This window comes from Zeugodacus cucurbitae, chromosome 3 (assembly GCF_028554725.1).
Source record: "Zeugodacus cucurbitae isolate PBARC_wt_2022May chromosome 3, idZeuCucr1.2, whole genome shotgun sequence".
NCBI classification, from domain to species: Eukaryota; Metazoa; Arthropoda; class Insecta; order Diptera; family Tephritidae; genus Zeugodacus; species Zeugodacus cucurbitae.
The window spans coordinates 73,100,790-73,121,062 of NC_071668.1; the positions used below are offsets into that span (position 1 = coordinate 73,100,790).

Sequence of the window (20,273 nt, forward strand, 5' to 3'; positions counted from 1 at the left end):
TAAAACACCTCTGTAGGTACAATTCCGCGTACCTCTACATCTTAAGACATCAAGCGACTTAAGAACCATTTAATAGGGTTCAAGCGTTTTTTCGAAACGTCTTTTAATCCGTTAGGAGTATTTGGGAGCCACAAAGGACAGTTGTAGCTGTCGAAGTGAGATGCTCTGTAGTCGTGGAGTTCTACACCTTGACTTAACCCACTCTATAAATTCTGTAAGTTATTTAGAGACGACCTAAAGCTCACTTCCGCTTATAGATTATCTAAAAAGCGGAAGAGTAGACGTGAATTTATTTATTTATGTATTTATATATATTTCTTCTTAAAATTAATGTGTTTTCATAAAAGGCATCTTCCAAAGACATATTTATGCATTAAAAGATACAACAGTATTTCTTTTTTCTGTATAAATAAATACTTTATTTTTAACTACTTTCTGTAGAAATAGACGCGCCAACACAAACTTAGGTACACACACCGGGCATACTGGACTAACAACCAACCAAGAAACGCTTCACTAGCGTCGAGTTCAAAGATCAATTATGACAATTAAAGTATTTTTATCATTCGTAATTTGTTCAATGCGACACAATTCTCTTTTTGGACAAATTGAAAGAAAGACAAAAAATAAAACCAAATACTTTTCCACAAACAATTTATTGGTACAAATATTTTACAATACACTGTATGTATACGTATAAATAATGTATACTTAATAGCAATAATGACTTAAAAATTAAAATAAATAAAAATATGAAATTATAAACACAAAATCACATAAAGGATCGTCACTTAAGCAATACGAACATTTTTTAATATATTTTTTTTTTAATATACAACGCATTAGTCAACTTTTATTCCGGCGGCGTATTGTCGTGTATCCATTCGGCAAAATGAGCAACCGATGTGTAAACACTCGGTATGCGCAGGCCACCACAATTATCCGAACCGAATGACATTATGCCGATCTGTAGAAAAATTTGCGAATATACACAATAAATATACATGTAGGTAGTACTAAAAATAATCACCCACCTGCGAGTATATGCCGTTCTCCTGTATAAATAGCGGCGCTCCGCCAAAGCCCTGACACACATCCTTACCCTCACCACCCGCACACATCCACTGGCCCTCTATTGAATTGGGTGATTCCAGCGCGCCGGTTGAGCCGTAATTACGCAAACAGAGGTCCCAACTAGTCAGCGGCACGTCCAAATGTGCCATTTCCGGTTGACGCGTACTCGAGGTGGACATTTTGCCCCAACCGGCGATTGTGGCACGCTTACCCACAATCAAATTAGCGCGTGATTTTTGCAGACAAATCGGTTGAGTTGCGACTAGTTTGGGATGTGAAGAGGTTGGGATACGAAAAAAAATTGTTATTACATGTTTTTTTAATTTATAACATTACAGCATTTCAGTGAGCGAACTCAACAATTTAAATTGAGAGAGGTAGTGAGCGAGAGGCTATATAAATACTATTTTGGAACTATCAGGGTCTGCAACTGACCGAACCGTCTAACTAAAATATTGATATTAGGTTAGCAATTTCCGATTTTTGTCTTCTGAATTTCGCAGCTATGTATAAAGCGCTACAGAGCTCGTAAAACTATACATCTACTAGACATAACCTACCAAACGACGCTATGCATGATTAGTTTGGATATTGCGTTCAACAGTTATAGGCGTGTAAAGATGGAGTTCAATAACGCCGAAATTAGCGCTAAAAAGTTTAAAGTTTTCCTTCGTTAAGTTTTTTCCGCTAGAGTAACGTTCCGTAAGATTAATGGTGTTTTGTGGTATGGTACTCTGTCACTTCGACCTGCGGAGGAATGGTTTCGACGATTGAGAGCGGGTGAAGCCAGCCGGCGGAAGACCTGTGACGACGAATACCGATCAAATCATGGAAAACATCGAATTAGACTGGCATGTGACATCTCGTGACATCGCCCAAGAGAAGGGAGTTTGTCACCAAACCATTTTAAACCATCTGCAGAAAGCTAGATACACAAAAAAGCTTGATGTTTGGTTGCCGAATGATTTGACGCAAGAAAACCTTCTGGACCAGATCGACGCCTGCGATATGCTGCTGAAACGGAACGAAATCAACTCATTTTTGAAGCGGATGGTGACTGGCGTTGAAAAATTGATCAAATACGACAAAATATAACAATATAAGCGAAAACGGTTGTGGTCGAGGGCCGGTGAATCGTCCCAAACAGGGGCCAAACCGGGATTGACGGCCAGGAAGGTTTGGTGGGATTGGAAGGGAATCATCCACTATGAGCTGTTCCAAGACGCTTAATTCTACCATCTACTATGTACAACTTGACCGCTTAAAGCAGGCGATCGACCAGAAGCGTTCAGAATAGGCCAAAATGAAGGGTGTAGTGTTCTACCAGGACAACGCCAGTCCACACACTTCGTTGCTGACTTGTCAGAAGTTACGGGAGCTTGGATGGGAGGTTTTATCGCATCCACCATATAACCCGGACATAGCGCCAAGTGATTATCACCTGTTCCTGTTCATGCCGAACGCCCCTGTTGGTGTAAAGTTGAACTCAAAAGAGACTTGTGAAAAGTGGCTGGTCGAGTTCTTCGGAAATATGGAGGGGGGCTTCTATGAGGTCAATAACAAACGTACCACAACAAATTCACCAACACTGTTTGTATGTACTAGTACATATATCTACGGCAAAAAAGCTTACAAATTCCAGATCAAAATATTCGAACTCCAAATAACATCGCAACTCATTGGTGGGGCATGTAGACGACGTTGATTGATGGTTTTGTTGATCAAAACAAATTTCAAAACAATCGTTATGTATAATAAATTAAGTAATATTAACCGATGATCCTTTGTTGATCAGCAACGCATTTGCAACAATGTTGCACTAAGTAAGCCAAAAGTAAGTAACAGCCACAAAGAAAACAAGTTCATAACCGCAAATATTCGGGAATAACATGAAATTTCATTGATTACTAATATTACAGTTCAGACACGTGCTTATATTGGCACGCTCAGCTTGTTTTGGCTCGACACATTACATTAGGGTGGGGCAATTTAATAAAAAACAAGAAAAAACGATAACTTCGGCTGTACCCAAGCTAATATACCCTTCACAGGTGCATTTCTTTTAGTAACTATGTGTTTAAGCAAATCGAAAGACGGAAGAAAATGTAAGTAAAAAAAAATAAAATATTTTACTAATTCCTTTTAGCCGGGTTGTTTGCTAGAAACATTAAGGTTATATAGTTAACCGATCTGAACAATTTCTTCGGAGATTATGTTATTACCTTAAGCAGTAATCCATGTCAAATTTCGTGAAGATACCACGTCAAATGCGAAAATTTTCCATACAAGCCATTGATTCCGATTGTTCGGTTTGTATGGCAGCTATATGCTATAGTGAACCGATCTGAACAATTTTTTCGGAGATTAAATTATTTCTATGAACAATAACTCACACCAAATTTCGTGAAGATATGTAGTAAAATGCGGAAGTTTTCCATACAAGCCCTTGATTCCGATCGTTCAGTTTGTATGGCAGCTATATGATATAGTGGTCCGATATCGGCAGTTCCGACAAATGAGCAGCTTCATGAAGAGAAAATAACATCTGCAAAATTTCAAAACGATATCTTAAAAACTGAAGGACTAGTTCGTATATATACAGACGGACAGACAGACGGACATGGCTAAATCGACTCAGTTCAACATACTGTTCATTTAGATATATACTTTATGGGGTGTCCGACGCTTCCTTCTGGGTGTTACAAACTTCGTGACAAACATAATATACCCTGTTCAGGGTATAAATATAATATTTATAAATGTGTGACTTAAGCGACGAATAAGGGTTCTATAACTTAAAGATGTTAGCTAAATTTCTCAGTTTGGATTATAAAACAAAATCAATCTAGTTACAGTGACACCGCTCTTGGATAGACACTCACAGTCGAGCGATTTTTGTCCGCCTAAGAGAGGATCATTTGTTCCAAAAATTTAACTTGCTGCATGAAACAATGCTAGTTTAAGGGAGGTGTCCGTTAAGAGAAGTCTCTCTGTACTTGATTGTTATTTTAATTTAGATGGATCGTTTGATCAAACTCCACAAATACCTTTAGATCCAGTGGAAGTCTATTCGAATAGAACATTTGTAGAACACTTCCTTCATTGTGTCGTAAATCAGATCATATCAAAATCTCGACTAATGAATTTGGATTTTTCATCTGAAGAGTGAAATAGCAATAATTGATCCTCATTGATCAAACATTTCAGATCGATCGATAAAAATATATTGCATTTAAAACGCTTTAAGTTCCTTAAATAACCGTTATCAATATTTTTCATTTGAAATCCATTTTGTTTATATTTTCCAATAAAAAACTACATTCTACATCAAAACAACAAGTTAGGGGCGCAACTCCATCATTATGAGCATTTTTCAATTTTGATGTTATAATGAGTTTTATGGCTTAATAACGTGCGATACGAACGTGCGCCTTATAAATTTTGCAACTTTGTATTCCACTCGCACATGTGCGGTCCGGAGAATATGAAGAGCATTGCCTAAAGCATTCAACTCGCGCACTCGTATCATCCAATTAAATCAGGTTGTAAATCACACTTAGCGGCTGCCGGACCACTAATTTGACATTTTTCATGCTCACACGCTGCACAGGCGCGGCCTCTGATGCCACACAAGCGCACAACAAACTGGCTGAAAGGACGCGTCTGGTTAAGAGTCCAACGCCCAGTAAACGAAGGGCGGCGTGTGCGAACGCATTTATGCCTTTGGCGTTTAATTCGCTTTGTTTGGCATATTATTTTTAATGTGCCAAGTAATTCTGCAATATTACGACACGTTATCGTAATGAAGTTTGTGACAGCTGCTGTCATAATTAGCGAGACACTCGGACAACACTCGGCGAAGATGCAGGTTCGTTAAGTGCAGTAAGAATACCTGTGAACGCTGTTAATTTAGTGAAAACAAGCGGTTTAAAAGGTGTTGAAGCGATGTGACGGCGCATCGTTTAGATTTTATGCGTTTTTGAAATTTCAATTAAGTCACGAGTATCTGTAATAATATTAATATTTAATATTATAAGTAAAATTTATGTACGAGTACGTGAAGATCCGTCGTTCAGCTGAGGAAAGTGTCTACATTTCATAGGTTCACCTACATATTAAATTTTGGCTTCTCATAAAGTAGTTGGCGCAAATGATCTTGAAAGGTCTGCATTTCTACTTGACACAAGATCAGGAGAATTTTTGCAGATACTTAAAAAAACCTTTAAAATCACTAATGCTATAGATCCCTATTGATAGAGCAGGAACCCCAATTCACTTGGAACTCAACCATCATCCACATGAGAGCGGAAGCTTATGGTTGAGGGCTGGTAGTATCGGCACAAAATTGGAAAGAAATCGGTGAAAAATTCCCACCGGCCCGACTAGAAAACGTCAGAAGGCAGCAGCCATCGTGGGGATCTGTACTATACGAATATAGTGTTTTCTTATGGTAGATGGAAAGTGTGTATTTTGGCCGATTTTTATATATACTTTATAAAAATTTAGATATCTTAACGAAACTTGGAACACGTATTCCTTGGCACCCTGAGGACCATTGACACGCCCACAAAATGGCGAAAACCAAAAACCTATAAACTGTCATAACTAAGCCATAATTAAAGTTATAAAAGTAAAATTTGGAATAAAGGATCGCACTAGGAAGATTTTTTTGGAGATGTGGGCGTAGCCCAGCCCCCAAATTGGTTATTTTTATATATCTCGCATACCAATAAAGCTATATAAACCAAACTTTTTGCAGTCGGTTCTCCTACGTACCCCACCACACACCATGAAAATAGTTGAAATCGGATAATAACCACGCCCACCTCCCATACAAAGGTTAGGTTGAAAATTACTAAAAGTGTGTTAACTCACTAACCAAAAACGTCAGAAACACTAAATTTCACAAATATAATAGCAGGAGGAAGCTGCACTCTTTTTTTTAAAAAAAAAGGAAAATGGGCGTGGCATCGCCCACTTATGGGTCAAAAACCATATCTCAGGAACTACCCGACCGATTCGAATGAAATTCGGTATATAATATTTTCTTGACACCCTGATGATACGTGTGGAAAATGGATGAGCTCGGTTCACAACCACGACAACTTTCCATGTAACTCAATTTTGAAGTCCATCTGATTCCTTCACTTTATAAGATATACAAAAGGAACCAATGAAGATAGCAAAATAAAACTTTACACAAATACTGTATATGACCCGTGACATCACTTGTGAAAAAATTCGGGCTATAACTTTTCAATGCCCCGGATATGGAATATGAAGAACTCAGTGCCCCATGGTAACTTTTCACCGAAAATTTCGGTAAATCTCTCAGGTATCAGTGTGTTTTCTTACTGAGAGTTTCACTTCGAACATGAAAACGCAAGCCTCAATACACCTCTGCATGCCTCACTCCACAAAGGATGGAAGCTGAATTGAATGAACTAGTAGTTACTTCAAAGTTTGATCAGAGGCCATTTTGTTTAACAAACTCTTCAACCTTGAAGCTTGTCTTAGGATTGAGATCGAAGGTATATCGAGTCCACCGACTATTTACTGAAGCTTGCTCGGAAACTACATATTAAAGTCACACATTCCACAGATAATAAAAAACATCAAATCTACTTTTGGTGCTAGAGATCGAAAATGGTCTCTCACACACGCAGATATCAGAATAAACTAGATTAAATTCAATTGAGAATTATTTAAGGAATACCCCATAAAAATAATAATCTGAATAATTTAAAGAATTACATAAATGTGGGATATTGATCCAATAAAAGGAAACTTTCAAGTATTTCCAATCACATGTCCGAAATAAAATTGTTTTGGGACGAAATAGTTGCGAATGTAAGTGTTCTTTATAGAGCCGACATTGATACATATATGTAAGTTCTGAATATAATATTCAAAAAGCAATATCTCTTGGAGACCTCTACTGTACCCTACTGAATTAGTTATACGATTATTATTATTAATACTGAGTTATAACAGGTATGACTAAGTTATTATTAAACAAAACCATTTCAATTTCACAATTGTTGACAAAAGCCTTTGATGACATGCAAACAACATTTAACTGTTTTGAACTTGATTCGTGAGATAATTGAAGAAATGGAACGCAAAAAATTAATAATATTTTTTATATAAATACATTTTACGAACCTGGCGGACAAGCTTAATTAATTGTAAACACCGACAAAAACTCCCATTTAATGAGTTGGATAAATATGTATACACACATACTCGTATTTCATTTTCATAAACACTATAAAAACGCACACTCCCTTTCATTTTTCGTTTATGCTTTATGAACTCTCACCTGAATAGTTGAGTGGCGTTTTCAGCACCAACAAAGCGATATCATGATGATACTGGCCTTGTTTATAGTCTGGATGCACGATCACATGGCTAATCGCATGATTGACCGAGCGCGGTGCACAAAAACCAGTGGTCGCACAATCCGGATCGCTGCTAGTGTCGTATTCGCCCACACGCACCGAGGAGCTAAGGAGACAGAGAGAGACGAGTACGAGTGAAAATTAGAAACAAAAAAATTAAAAATGAAATCAGCATAATATTTGACTTACAGCCGATGTCCTTCCGCCTTCGCTAAAGCACAATGTGCTGCTGTCAAAATGACGCGCCTAGCAATGACCGAGCCCGCGCAAGGATACGCAAAAGCGCCCGTATTGATATCTGAAAATAAACATATTTTCAACTCTCTTTTATGCATTCACGAATTTCTACACTACTTACGCTTAAAACCCACACGCGCCACGAAAGGATGTGTGCCGAGTCCGCGATAAAAGTGTCCTTGCACTAATGATTTGCCGCACACCTGATTCTTTTCAAGCGGACTACTCGGACAACAGACGTAAGGCATCTCCTCGCCGCCACCGCAAAATAGCGATTTATCGCCATAATAACAGCGTTTCGCCACTTCGTAAATCATCGCCGTGCAGTCGTGTAGTGGCGTACACTCTGTGCCGACGGTGCATTCGGTGCCAGCGTCGTAGTAGGAACGTGGCGCGAAGGAGCGTCCTTGTGGTGCTGCTGAGGCGTTACGATTCACGTATGTGTCGGGCATTACGAGTTTTTCTTTATAAGCAATTTCGTTGGTTGGAATAAAAACAATAATGGAATAAATATTAGGTGAATTTGAAAAATCAGTGTAGAATTTTTTTCAACTTAGGATTCATAATCAAAAATTATGGACCTTAACAACAGTCAGTGAAATGCAATCTCAATTACATAAATTGCTAAATTCAATTTAACGCTAGTAAACGTAACACGTAAACATTGGCAACGGCGAATACCGCAGACGATGGAACGATGAGCTGTACGAGTTATACGACGACATTGACATAGTTCAGCGAATAAAAAGAAAGCGGCTGCGCTGGCTAGGTCATGTTGTCCGAATGGATGAAAACACTCCAGCTCTGAAAGTGTTCGATGCAGTACCCGCCGGAGGAAGTCGAGGAAGGGGAAGGCTTGGAGGGACCAGGTGGAGAGCGACCTGGTTACACTTGGAATCTCCAACTGGCGCCGAACAGCGAAGGAAAGAGAGGAGTGGCGCGCTCTCATCGATTCGGCTATAACCGGCTAAACGGTTCAACGCCAATTACATACATACAAACCATTTTCGTCATTATTTTTTCTATAATAAATTTTAATTCATTAAATTAATTTTTAACGTTTTGAATGGATAACTGTAGCAGTCGTATCGATAATGTGTCCTCAATTTTGTTGTTTCGCTTTCTTCTTCGCTGTATTTTCCAAAGAGTGTCTTATTATTGGTCGGGTTTTTTACGAATCTCAGTCACGATCATTAGTTTGTATTTGTACGAGATTTTATAAGAACTTTCCAAATTCTCTTCATTGTCGAAATTATTAATTTAAAAATGTATAGGCAATTTTAACTTAAATTAACTAACTGTACGTCATTGTTGTTTCTTCTAAACCGTTTTCAATTAATGAACCAAAAGAAGGACTGGTAGAGAACTGAACATTGCTCAGTATTGTCCTAGGTCTATAAAAAGATACAGTGGAACTTCCATAACTCGAACTTCTATAACTCGAAGATCTCCATAACTCGAACTCTTGAATTGGCAAGAAGTCAAATTTCATAAAAATGTCCCTCCAAAAATCGAACTTTTCGACCAGAGTATAACACAAATTTTAAAATTTTAGAGAGAGAGGGATGATTATGGTTATTCGAGTTAGAGAAGTTCCACTGTATTTGTTAAGCTTCCTTTATGTCAAAAACGTACTCTTATGGACTCCAAAAGTAATTTCCTTATTTTATGAATGACCAAATTTGGATCGCAGAGGCGATGTAAAAAAAAACGTGTATTTTATGATTTTTTTTCGTTTTCTTTTTTAAATGGAAATTCCACACCAATTGTTCCAAGAAGATTTCGAAAAAAATTTAGACCGATCGGTTGAGCAATTTCTGAGAAATCGTGATCATTTTAAACACTTTGACGTGACCTTACAAATTCATGTATGTCTCGGAAAATATTTTTTGAATTGACGTCAAATTTTCACAAAATATACTTAAATATGTATATGTATTTAGATTTTGAAAATGCAAAACAATTTATTAGTATGAACATATTTCAAAAAAAAAGTCTATAGAAACATATTCGAGCGTCCATATTCCTAAACTTGGCTTATTCTATTTGAAATCAAGAATCAGGACAACTTCTAATTTACTAGGTCCTGTTTATTTATTCTCATTTCGACACTAAAGTTAATTTTTTTTTTAATTACTGCCTAATTAAAATGGATTAATTATTTTATCCATAATCAAGTATATTTTTAGTCACTTTTTTATTTGAAAATTCTCGTGTCCTTTGATTTGGTTTTGTTTTATTTTTTTCAATATTAATTTTTGGAAATATTTGTTGCAGTTGTTTTCGATGGTATTAAAAATATGTTTTCAGTAGTCATTTTGTCTTCAATATTATTGTCCTTTAATTATCTTTATTGATACTAAATACACATCACATTTTTTTAATATGAAAATTTTTAAATTATTTTCTTCATACTTTCACTATATCCTTACCAAAGGTACCGATTTCACAATTTCCGGTAGCGGCGAACCAGCCTATTATGATTAAGGTGAAAATTTGCCAAGGCGAGGGGAAAAATTTATTACCGCCACGATTATTATGTTGATCGAAAACATCCTGCCACAACATGTTGCAGGCGAATAAACTTCTTTTGTTCGAAAAAAAATATATTTTAAATTTTTGGGTTTTATATTTTATTATTTTTTATATTTATAATTTCTTTATTTTTATTATTAATCTTTTATTTTTTTGTTTTTGGTCAAAATTTTATTTAATATCGCCTCTTAATTTTTTTTTTTAATTTATAAATCTATTTTTCACAAAATATTTCAGTTCGAGTTGAGTGTAAAAACGAAAGGCAATTAAATTTAAATGCGTCCAAATGCGTTGACAACGCTCCAGCTACTGGTCAACAGTTGTTGATCGTTATGGGCAATAATGGCTAGTATGACAAATTTTCTGTATTTTTTTTTTAGAATAAATGGAGTAACGCACAAATCTAGCTTTAATATGCGAGCTTATGTATGTACGAGTATGTAGATATGTATTTAAAAAGCGTGTAGTAATTTGTGTTTATACGGGTACTACTTATATATGTACATACCTTTGTATATCATGACTAGTCTAATAGTAGCGTGTACTTTGCACAAATGAAGCGCGGAGTCATTGATGGAGAGAGAAATGATCAGGTTGTGTTGTATGAGCAATGCTTAGAACAATGAACTAAATTTTTTTATACTATACTGGATGTACTGGCTCATCAAATTAATATTTCAGCAAGCCTTAAATTTTGAATACGAAAACAATATTTGAACATTTTCCTCTAAAATTTTCTTACAATAATTTAATTACTAAAGTAGTATGAAGACACAGTGTTTGTAAATAAGAGAGTTTTCGGTGTTCATAAATCAAAACATCGGAGATTTAAAGTAGAGTAGTAAAGATTAAAGACTACGTTAGTAGTACACCTAACCCTAATGATCCGATCTGATTCAGAGCTCTTGGTTAGAATAACAACTACCACCTACCAACTTTATATAAGATCTCTTCTGGCGTAGACACCGCTTACGCGGTTATAGCCGAGTCCAAAACAGCGCGCCACGTATCCCTCCTTCTGGCAGTTTGGCGCCAATTGGTAATACCAAGCGTAGCCAGGTCCCTTTCGACCTGCTCCTTCCATCGGAGTGGAGGTCTCCCTCTTCCTCGGCTTCCACCAGCGGGTACTGTATCGAACACTTCCAGAACTGAAGCACTTCCGTCCATTCGAAAAACATGACCTAGCCAGCGTAGCCGCTGTTTTTTTATTCGCTGGACTATGTCTATGTCGTCGAATAGCACATACAGCTCTTCATTCCATCGTCTGCGGTATTCGCCGTTGCCAATGTTTAAGGGACCACAAATCTTCCGCAAAACCGCAAAAACCTCTCGAAAAGTCCTAGTGCCGTCTCATCGGATGTTGACATCGTCCACGCTTCTGCACCGTAAAGTAGGACGGGAATGATGAGGGACTTGTAGAGTTTGGTTTTTGTTCGTCGAGAGAGGACTTTACTTTTCAATTGCCTACTCAGTCCATACTAGCACCTGCGTTGGATTTCCAGGCTGACATTGGTATTGCTGTTAATGCTGGTTCCCAGGTAGATGAAACTATCTACTACTTCAAAGTTATGGCTGCCAACAGTGACGTGGGAGCCAAGACGCGAGTGCGCTGACTGTTTGTTTGATGACAGTAGATATTTCGTCTTGTCCTCATTCACATTCAGACCCATTCGCTTCGCTTCCTTATCCAGGCGGGAAAAAGCAGAACTAACGACTTATGGAAATTAGAAGTTAATAAAACAAGAGTCGCAAATGATATGTCCACATATGGTCCCTTTATACCGTAAAATTTCGAACTTTTCCAGGAATAACTTAATAAAGATAACTGTATTAATTATGTAATTGACAAAAAATTGGCAAAACTGTAATTATTCAATGTATTTCTGTTGTGGAATCTATACATGATTCAGGACCAGACGACGTGTAGTGAGTAATTCTGTATAGACCAGGTGCTTATTTAAGCCTACAGCAGCCTTCTGATCATAAAAACTGATTTCAACAATGGACCTTCGGCAGCTATATTCAATCTGAATCTTTAAAACAATTTTCTAAAAACAAAAACAAATATTTTTTTTTTTCATTTAATAAATCACTTTATAGTAAATAAATTTAATAATTTTTTATTCGTGGAAAGTATGTAAAAATTAAACTAGTTCTATCGCAATTCAAACCGCCAAACTTTCCTGCTGGGTACATAGCCTTCCTATGGGTCATTATAGTGTATATTTTTAGTTAAAAATCTGCAATTTATGTACTACATATTAAAACGTGTAGAGGACATATGAAGCACCGTTACATTACATGCATTCTGTGGTACTGATAAAATCACGCCGCTCTACTTGCGACCCCCTTTATCCACCAGAGGTGGCAATAGAAAGGCATTAACGATCGTTTTAATGTGATATTCACATTTCACTGGTTATAAGCCGGTTCTAGTTTCATACATACATACAAACATACATAAATAAATACATTCATACATGTATTCATATATAAACATTTTTAATAATTTTTTTATGTATGTTTACATATTTTTTAACTTCATTACCTTTCATGTCTGTTAGCGTGGAATTTATTTTATTTACATACATACACTTTGGCCTCTGAATGGCAACAGTTTTTACTTTCATTACATTTTTCGCATTACGAAGTTTTATTAGCATTTTTACATTTCTATGACTTTTACCACTTTGTACTTTAATATAATAATTATTATTATTTTTATTATTATTAATATATAGTAATAATGTCTGTTGTTGCTACTTTAAACTTGTAAGCAATTGTATTGAAGTTGAAAAATCCCATTAAGTGTCTATAGTCTCGGTACAAGCTGTCTGTAAACACGAGTTCACACGCGTCCGTGAAAAGTAAAAGCCCTCGAAGTGTTCGCTATTAAATCTTAGAACAGTCTGTAGTATTTTGCGTTATTCATCTAATATTTATGTAATAATTTTAATTTGGTTATGAGAGAATACTTCTTTAAAAAAAATATAGAAAACTAGGTTATGCTATCAGTCCTATAGATAGTGCTTTGTGACCTTAAAACAACAGATTATTATATATATATATTTGGCGTAGGAATCGCTTTAAGCGATTATAGCCGAATCCACCAGAGCGCGCCACTCATTCCTCCTTTTTGCTTTTTGGCGCCAACTGGAAACACCAAGCGAAGCCAGGTCCCTTTCGACCTGCTCCTTCCATCGGAGTGGAGGTCTCCCTCTTCCTCGGCTTCCACCAGCGGGTACTGTATCGAACACTTCCAGAACTGAAGCACTTCCGTCCATTCGAAAAACATGACCTAGCCAGCGTAGCCGCTGTCTTTTTATTCGCTGAACTATGTCAATGTCGTCGTATAAATCGTACAGCTCATCGTTCCATCGTCTGCGGTATTCGCCGTTGCCAATGTTCAAAGGATCATAAATCTTGCGCAAAACCTTTCTCTCAAAAACCCCAAGAGTCGTCTCATCGGATGTTGTCATCGTCCACGCTTCAGCGCCATACATCAGGACGGGAATAATGAGCGACTTATAGAGTTTGATTTTGGTTCGTCGAGAGAGGACTTTACTTTTCAATTGCCTACTTAGTCCATAGTAGCACCTGTTGGCAACAGATTATTACTTTCACTAAAAATATTTGGTTATGCGTTAGGCGCTGTTAGTCGTCGTTGGTAAACAAGCGATAGAAGATGAGTCTTAAAGAGAAATAGATAGTAAAGCGGTTTTTCAATAAGAGCGGTGCAAAAGTAAATAAAACAAAAAAACGCTTTGGAAAGTCCAGACGCTGAACCCAACTTTCGACGGTTTTCAAGTATAAATCGGCCGATACTGCTGCAATTTCACGTTCGATATTCGTACGAAGGCATCAATCGCCGCTGGCTTGTTGGCATAGACCATAGACTTGACGTAGCCCCATAGGAAATAGTCTAACGGAGTCAAATCGCACAACCGAGTCTTCGTGTGGTTTGCTGCCTGACCAATAACGCATATTTTGCTTATTGACGAAGCCATTCAGCCCTCATCGTTGAAAATTATTGTTCTATGAAAATCCGGATCATTTTTAAGTTGTTGCTCAGCCGAATTCACGAACATACGACGATTCTGATGGTCAAGTGGCTTCAGTTCTTGCGTCAATTTGATCTTATAAGGATGTAGGCCAAGATCTTTTCGCAAAATTCGCCACACAGAGATGCCCAACGCTTGAGAACGACGTAGGTTAAGGCCACTGACTGACTCCAAATTTCGGTAGTAAATTTAAATAATTTCCACTCATTGTTGGATCGCATATCTTTTCATGATGAAATGGCAAACCTTACTGAAGAAAAATGTCAAATATGGCGTCGTTTGTTGTCCCTATTAGTCTACTTTTTATGTACCTAGATTCCTTACGTTTGCCAAACAAATTTAGAACCGTTTTAGTAGTTAGAAAAATCATTTTAAAAAATGTTCTATGAAGAAATTACTGTTATATGGTTGTTGGTAACCCTTAATACAAATCAAAAAGTAGCCTAGTAAATCCGATTTTTCTGCAAAGCGCTTATCTGACATCGATTAACAGACAGTTGAAGCAAGAGAGATGGATCAGCTGAACTTATTTGACATATTTCTGTCGATCTTGGATATCAGTTCTTAATTAAATGACCGAAATATGCTCCGAAACCTTTTTAAATTTAGAATGACCCATAAGGGCTTTCTTCAAAGGAAATAAATCCAATTGAAATAGATCTCCGAAAACTCTTCATGGCATACGTAAATCTGTTCATTCTAGGAAATACCAACAGAGAGAGTAAAGCTCAATTGACTACCCCTATTGATATCTTATGCAAATCTATATATATGTAATTGCAATACATAATGTCATAATAAAGTATGCTCGGTAAATATGGGAATTCACGCAAAAAAAATGTCGCATGAAATTGTTTGGAAAATGATTGACGTTAATAAGCAGATTAATAGACGTATTATTGCATAATTCTGAAATTATGCTCCATATTTTCATACATTTGTGCATTAAGTGTAAGTGTATATAGATACCTAGTAAATAACCATAATGAGCATGCTTCGCACAATAAAGTGTAATGTTGTTAATTTCATTTCAGCAACAATGATTTTTGGTTCAATCAACTCGACTGGCTGTCTGTCTGTCTGTCATGTGGACAATTGATGGCTAACAAATGGCAGCTAAATCGAAACGTTGGATTAATGTACACCCATAATTTGCCAGCTGATGAGCAATGGAGTTAATGAAAGAAGTGCAAAATTATAATAAATAAATAAACCAGGCTAATTGCAAAGGCGGAAGACTTTTTGCACAAGTCACGCAATTGCCACTTTGCAAATAAATATTAAAAAAATATAATAAAATTTTGTTTTATTTTCCTTATCCATAATCAAATTGTATATTGACTTAGTTAATATTTGGCTTATTTCCGCATTTAAAATACATATATTTTTTTCAATTGCACTAAGCAAAAAATTTAGAGTTTTACTCTGTCGCAATTTCGTTGGTAAAAGTAAATTTTTATTAAAAAAAAACTATTATCCGAAATTACAAATTAAATGCAACAAAGTGTGGCTGCATTTGAAATGAAAAATTTTATTACCGTTATTTGAGTCTGTCTAAACGTGCATGTAATTGTCTGCCACACAATTGGGCGCTGTAATTAAATTCGCTCCAATGACCAAATACTTCCAAAAAAGAATAAAAAACAAGAAAAAACGTTAACTTCGGCTGTACCGAAGCTAATATACCCTTCACAGGTGCAATTCTTTTAGTAACTATAAGTTTAAGCAAATCTAAAGACGTAAGAAAAAGTAAGTAAAAAAACAGAAAAGTTTTCCATACAAGCCATTGATTCCGATCGTTTAGTTTGTATGGCAGCTATATGCTATAGTGAACCGATCTGAACAATTTTTTCGGTGATTAAATTATTTCTATGAACAATAACTCACACCAAATTTCATGAAGATATGTAGTAAAATGCGGAAGTTTTCCATACAAGCCCTTGATTCCGATCGTTCAGTTTGTATGGCAGCTATATGATATAGTGGTCCGATATCGGTAGTTCCGACAAATGAACAGCTTCTTGAAGAGAAAATAACATCTGAAAATTTGAAAACGATATCTCAAAAACTGAAGGACTAGTTCGTATATATACAGACAGACAGACGGACGGACGGAGAGACAGACAGACGGGCATGGCTAAATCGACTCAGTTCAACATACTGATCATTTATATATATACTTTATAGGGCCTCCGGCGCTTCCTTCTGGATGTTACAAACTTCGTGACAAACTTAATATACCCTGTTCAGGGTATATAGACCGTACACCCATACAAATATTTACCCAAAAAGAATTTTTCTTTTTTTTTCGTCATTTTCATATCATTTTTTATTAGCCCAACTGTCACTGAGGCCAAAATAATAAAAGTGTTTAAATGGTCATTAAACTTTATAGTAGTTAAAAGTGATATACCACGTTGTATATTACCATGGATGGTTGGTAAATGCCACAAAAAAAGGGTCAACCGGAAATAATCGTTTAGTAAAAGTGAATGTCCAGCAAACATGTGTAATTTTGTGTATATGGAAATTATGTTATTATGGCAAAAAATGCTTTCAAAATTAACTTTAATTTTACTTAGATACACTCTTCAGTTGAACGGATAAAATGCTTACATGTCATAATTTTAAATTCTTTTACTGAAGATCACTTTGTTGTAAGCTTTTATCTACTACTATAAGTAATGGCGAGACCTCTAGCATCGTTAATATATCTCGCTCGGAGAATCGTAGAGAACATAAGATAAATTATGGGCATGAAAAAATATGCTCTCCATAAAGACCTTTAGCATTTAGTTGGTAATATATTATAGTCAACTCCTCTCTAATGTTAAACTGAGTTGGTATTATTAAGAGGTACAAAATTTTAGACGCCATTCCCCTCTCATTGGGAGGTTTCATGTGCAGCACGCAGACAAAGTGAAGCTTATCCGAATCAGGAAGCTCTCGTGGAAGTCCTGTACTGCTGTAGAGTAGCTACTGAAAAAAAGGTGACAGGTCTAACAAAAAGGGATCTTCCGGCTCTATGAGACCATAGAGTTTAGCCAATAAAGTTTTATGGTGTTGTCGTCAGGTGAATGGCCCTAAGAAAAGTAAGTTGGAGCGATTCCAGAGAGTGGCTCTCAATGGAATTTGCCTAAATTAAAGTGTCCCGAACAAGGACACTCTGGAATCCTCCGTCAGTTCACTTGCATTCCTGACTTGAACCACATCACCGCGGAACCGAAGAGAACCAGATGGAGAAGTTGTTCAGTGAGCTGTTTCACAGACGGATCCAAGCTCAGGGGGAATGTGGGATGTGAAGTCTTCTGTAGGTAGTGCGGCCACTTTCAAAGTGATGTGTATTCACTGTGACAGCAGAGCGGCAATACTGGTCTTAAAATCGATGACAGTAGGCTCTAAAGTAGTTAAGGAGTGTATAACCTCTTTATCAATAGATTCAAACTCCGCGGAATCGATGTAAACTGCAGAGCGGACCAGCTTGCAAGAGAGGGTACCCTAGCAGCATTGACATCGCCGTGGAAGCGGATGGGTAGGCCGTGCTACAATTGCTGGGCATACAGGGCCTAATCATTGAATCCGTTTCGATCGAAAAATGGTTCGATTCGATCGAAAAATTTTACGTCGGAATCATTGAATCCGTATCGAAAATAAAATTTACGATCACATTGAACTCACTTATCGACTCGAAAAAACACATTCCGCTGCTAATAGATGTCGCTAATTACGAAATCATTGAATCCGCAAAATCGAAAATTTTGCTCGAAATCTATCCGTTGGTGAATGAGTTGCGGAAATGTAAAAGAAATAAACCATTTGGAAGTTTTTATGTAAACAATTACTGATGACGTACTAAATCATGTTTTAAATGGGTATTTTAGAGACGATAGACAAAAACGGACTAACAAAAATAAATTAAAAATGTTTAAAAGTTTAAAAATGTTATAAAGTTGCCCACTCGAAATAGCGAAAGAATTTTCTTAAAGAGCCTCAGGAGAATTAAATATTTTTATGGAAGAAATTTCTCGATAGTTAAATGTCAGTATTATTTTTTTTTTAACAAAGCAAAAAGCATAGATACTTTTTCATATTTATCGCATTTGTCGATAAAACAGTTTTACGTTCTCACTTTGTGGTAAAGCAGTTTATCGACGGAATCAATGATTGCATGAACATTTTCGATCGAAAATCTTTATCGTATCGAAATCGAATTCGCTGCGGATTCAATGATTAGGCCCACAGACTTCACGTAAGCTGGCCAAATGCTCTGTTTCCTGTGCATTGGTCCTTCCAGCTGTTTTCTCTTAGGAAAGTTCATCTTGGCGCATTCATAGGAGTACTTACTGAACATTGTCCAATAAGTAAGTACACATGCAGTGAGATTAGGGATCATACCAGACGCAAGTTGTCAAAGCTGTTTGGATGTAGCTGGGGAAAAATCATTAAAGCATTTCCTCCTTCAAGGTCCAGCATTCGCCAGAATGAGATTGAAACACTTCGAAAGGCAGACATAGCGAATTGACTTAAGCCGACTTAAGAAATATGTAATAGTCCAAAGACTTTGTCGAATCGTTTTTTGATCCATTAGTAGTATTTCGTTGCCATAAAGGACAGTTGAAGCTGTCTAAGTGAGATTCTTTGCAGTCGTGGAGAACGAACCCTTTACCGAACTCAATATTTTTAAGGAATGAAGGAACTCCGGAATTATGGTAAAGCAGTAAGAGCGTGAAATATCCTATTACAATCCATATTAATATTATAAATGCGAAAGTAACTCTGTCTGTCTGTTACTCTTTCACTCCTAAACGGCTGAACGGATTTTGATGAAATTTGGTATGGTGATAGATGGTTACCTAAAAACGGATATAAGATCAAAATGATCACGTCATCGTACTTAGGGGGTAGGAAGTAGGCAGAAAACTGAATTGAGTTAGTGATTTTTTTATGGTTTTTGCTGGGAGTTTTGCTCTATCATATTCCGGACGAAGTCGCAGGTAAAAGCTTGTATAAAATAAAGAGAACTGTATTGCGAAGTTTAGTAATGTAAATGTTATGCTTCAACCGTATATCCGGATCTGGACCACAGTCACTATTTCCTCTTCCCAGACCTAAGAGAATGTTATCTAGCGATAAATCGACGAAACTAAGTGCTATTTTGAAACATAATATCAGTTGTGCTACAGAAGTGAGTGTTCAAAAGTTGAAAGATCGCTATAAACGGTACAACTTCTTCGATTTTGGAAAAAAAAAATTGTTTTGAAAAAAAAAAAAAATATATATATATATACATATATATATATATATATATATATATATATATATCTAACAGTTATACAGTTTTTTTTATTTTTTTTTTTATTATTTTTTATTGAGTAAAGTGGTATAATAAATTATTTTTATATCATAAACGACAAAAACAACTGACAAAGAGGTTTTTTTATATTAACAGACCAAAATAAATGTTTTTTTTTGCTGATACTAATTGATTCGTTTTTTTTTTAATTTTTTTTGGTCTCAATATTTAATAAACTACGTATGTATATATTTAATATTATTTTTATGAAATAATTAAAATAAAAAATAAATTGTGAACTACCAAAAAAACAAAAATATAAAAACGAAATTAATATGGAATATAAAACAGCAACAAACAAATACTTGTACTAAAGAAACATACAATTTCACAGCGTAGTAGTCAATTTGGTGAAAGTTAAGAACAAAAACAAAAAATAAAATAAAAATATTAATTTTAATTTAAGTATGTATTGCTTTCGTAAGCCAAAATATGCAACTATTCGAGATTTGAATGTTTTTAGATGTATGTATATTAGAAAAAAATTATATTTTTATTAGTTTAGTATATTTAGTTATGATAGCCTTTTTGGATTGTTTGTACGAGAAAGACATGCAAGAAACAGCATGCGCAACATTACGAAGTTGAAATTTTTGGCAACTTTTAAACGAA

General features: G+C 36.0%; 1 protein-coding gene across 2 annotated transcripts; it reads right to left on the reverse strand.

The window, feature by feature from the left end:
* Positions 1-758: 758 nt before the first annotated feature.
* On the reverse strand, positions 759-10,571 carry LOC105215911 (chymotrypsin-like protease CTRL-1). Of its 2 annotated transcripts, none has more exons than XM_054226683.1 (6): positions 10,145-10,571; positions 7,834-8,127; positions 7,665-7,773; positions 7,397-7,581; positions 1,035-1,336; positions 759-967 (listed from the first exon to the last, which is right to left on the reverse strand). In XM_054226683.1, exons 1-6 carry the CDS (start codon positions 10,278-10,280, stop codon positions 854-856), a joined length of 1,140 nt encoding a protein of 379 aa, XP_054082658.1. In that variant the 5' UTR covers positions 10,281-10,571; the 3' UTR covers positions 759-853. The 2 variants fall into 2 exon arrangements, with proteins under 2 accessions (XP_054082658.1, XP_011188403.1); XM_011190101.3 differs by having other exon boundaries at positions 762-967; positions 7,834-8,175; positions 10,145-10,567.
* Positions 10,572-20,273: the final 9,702 nt, after the last annotated feature.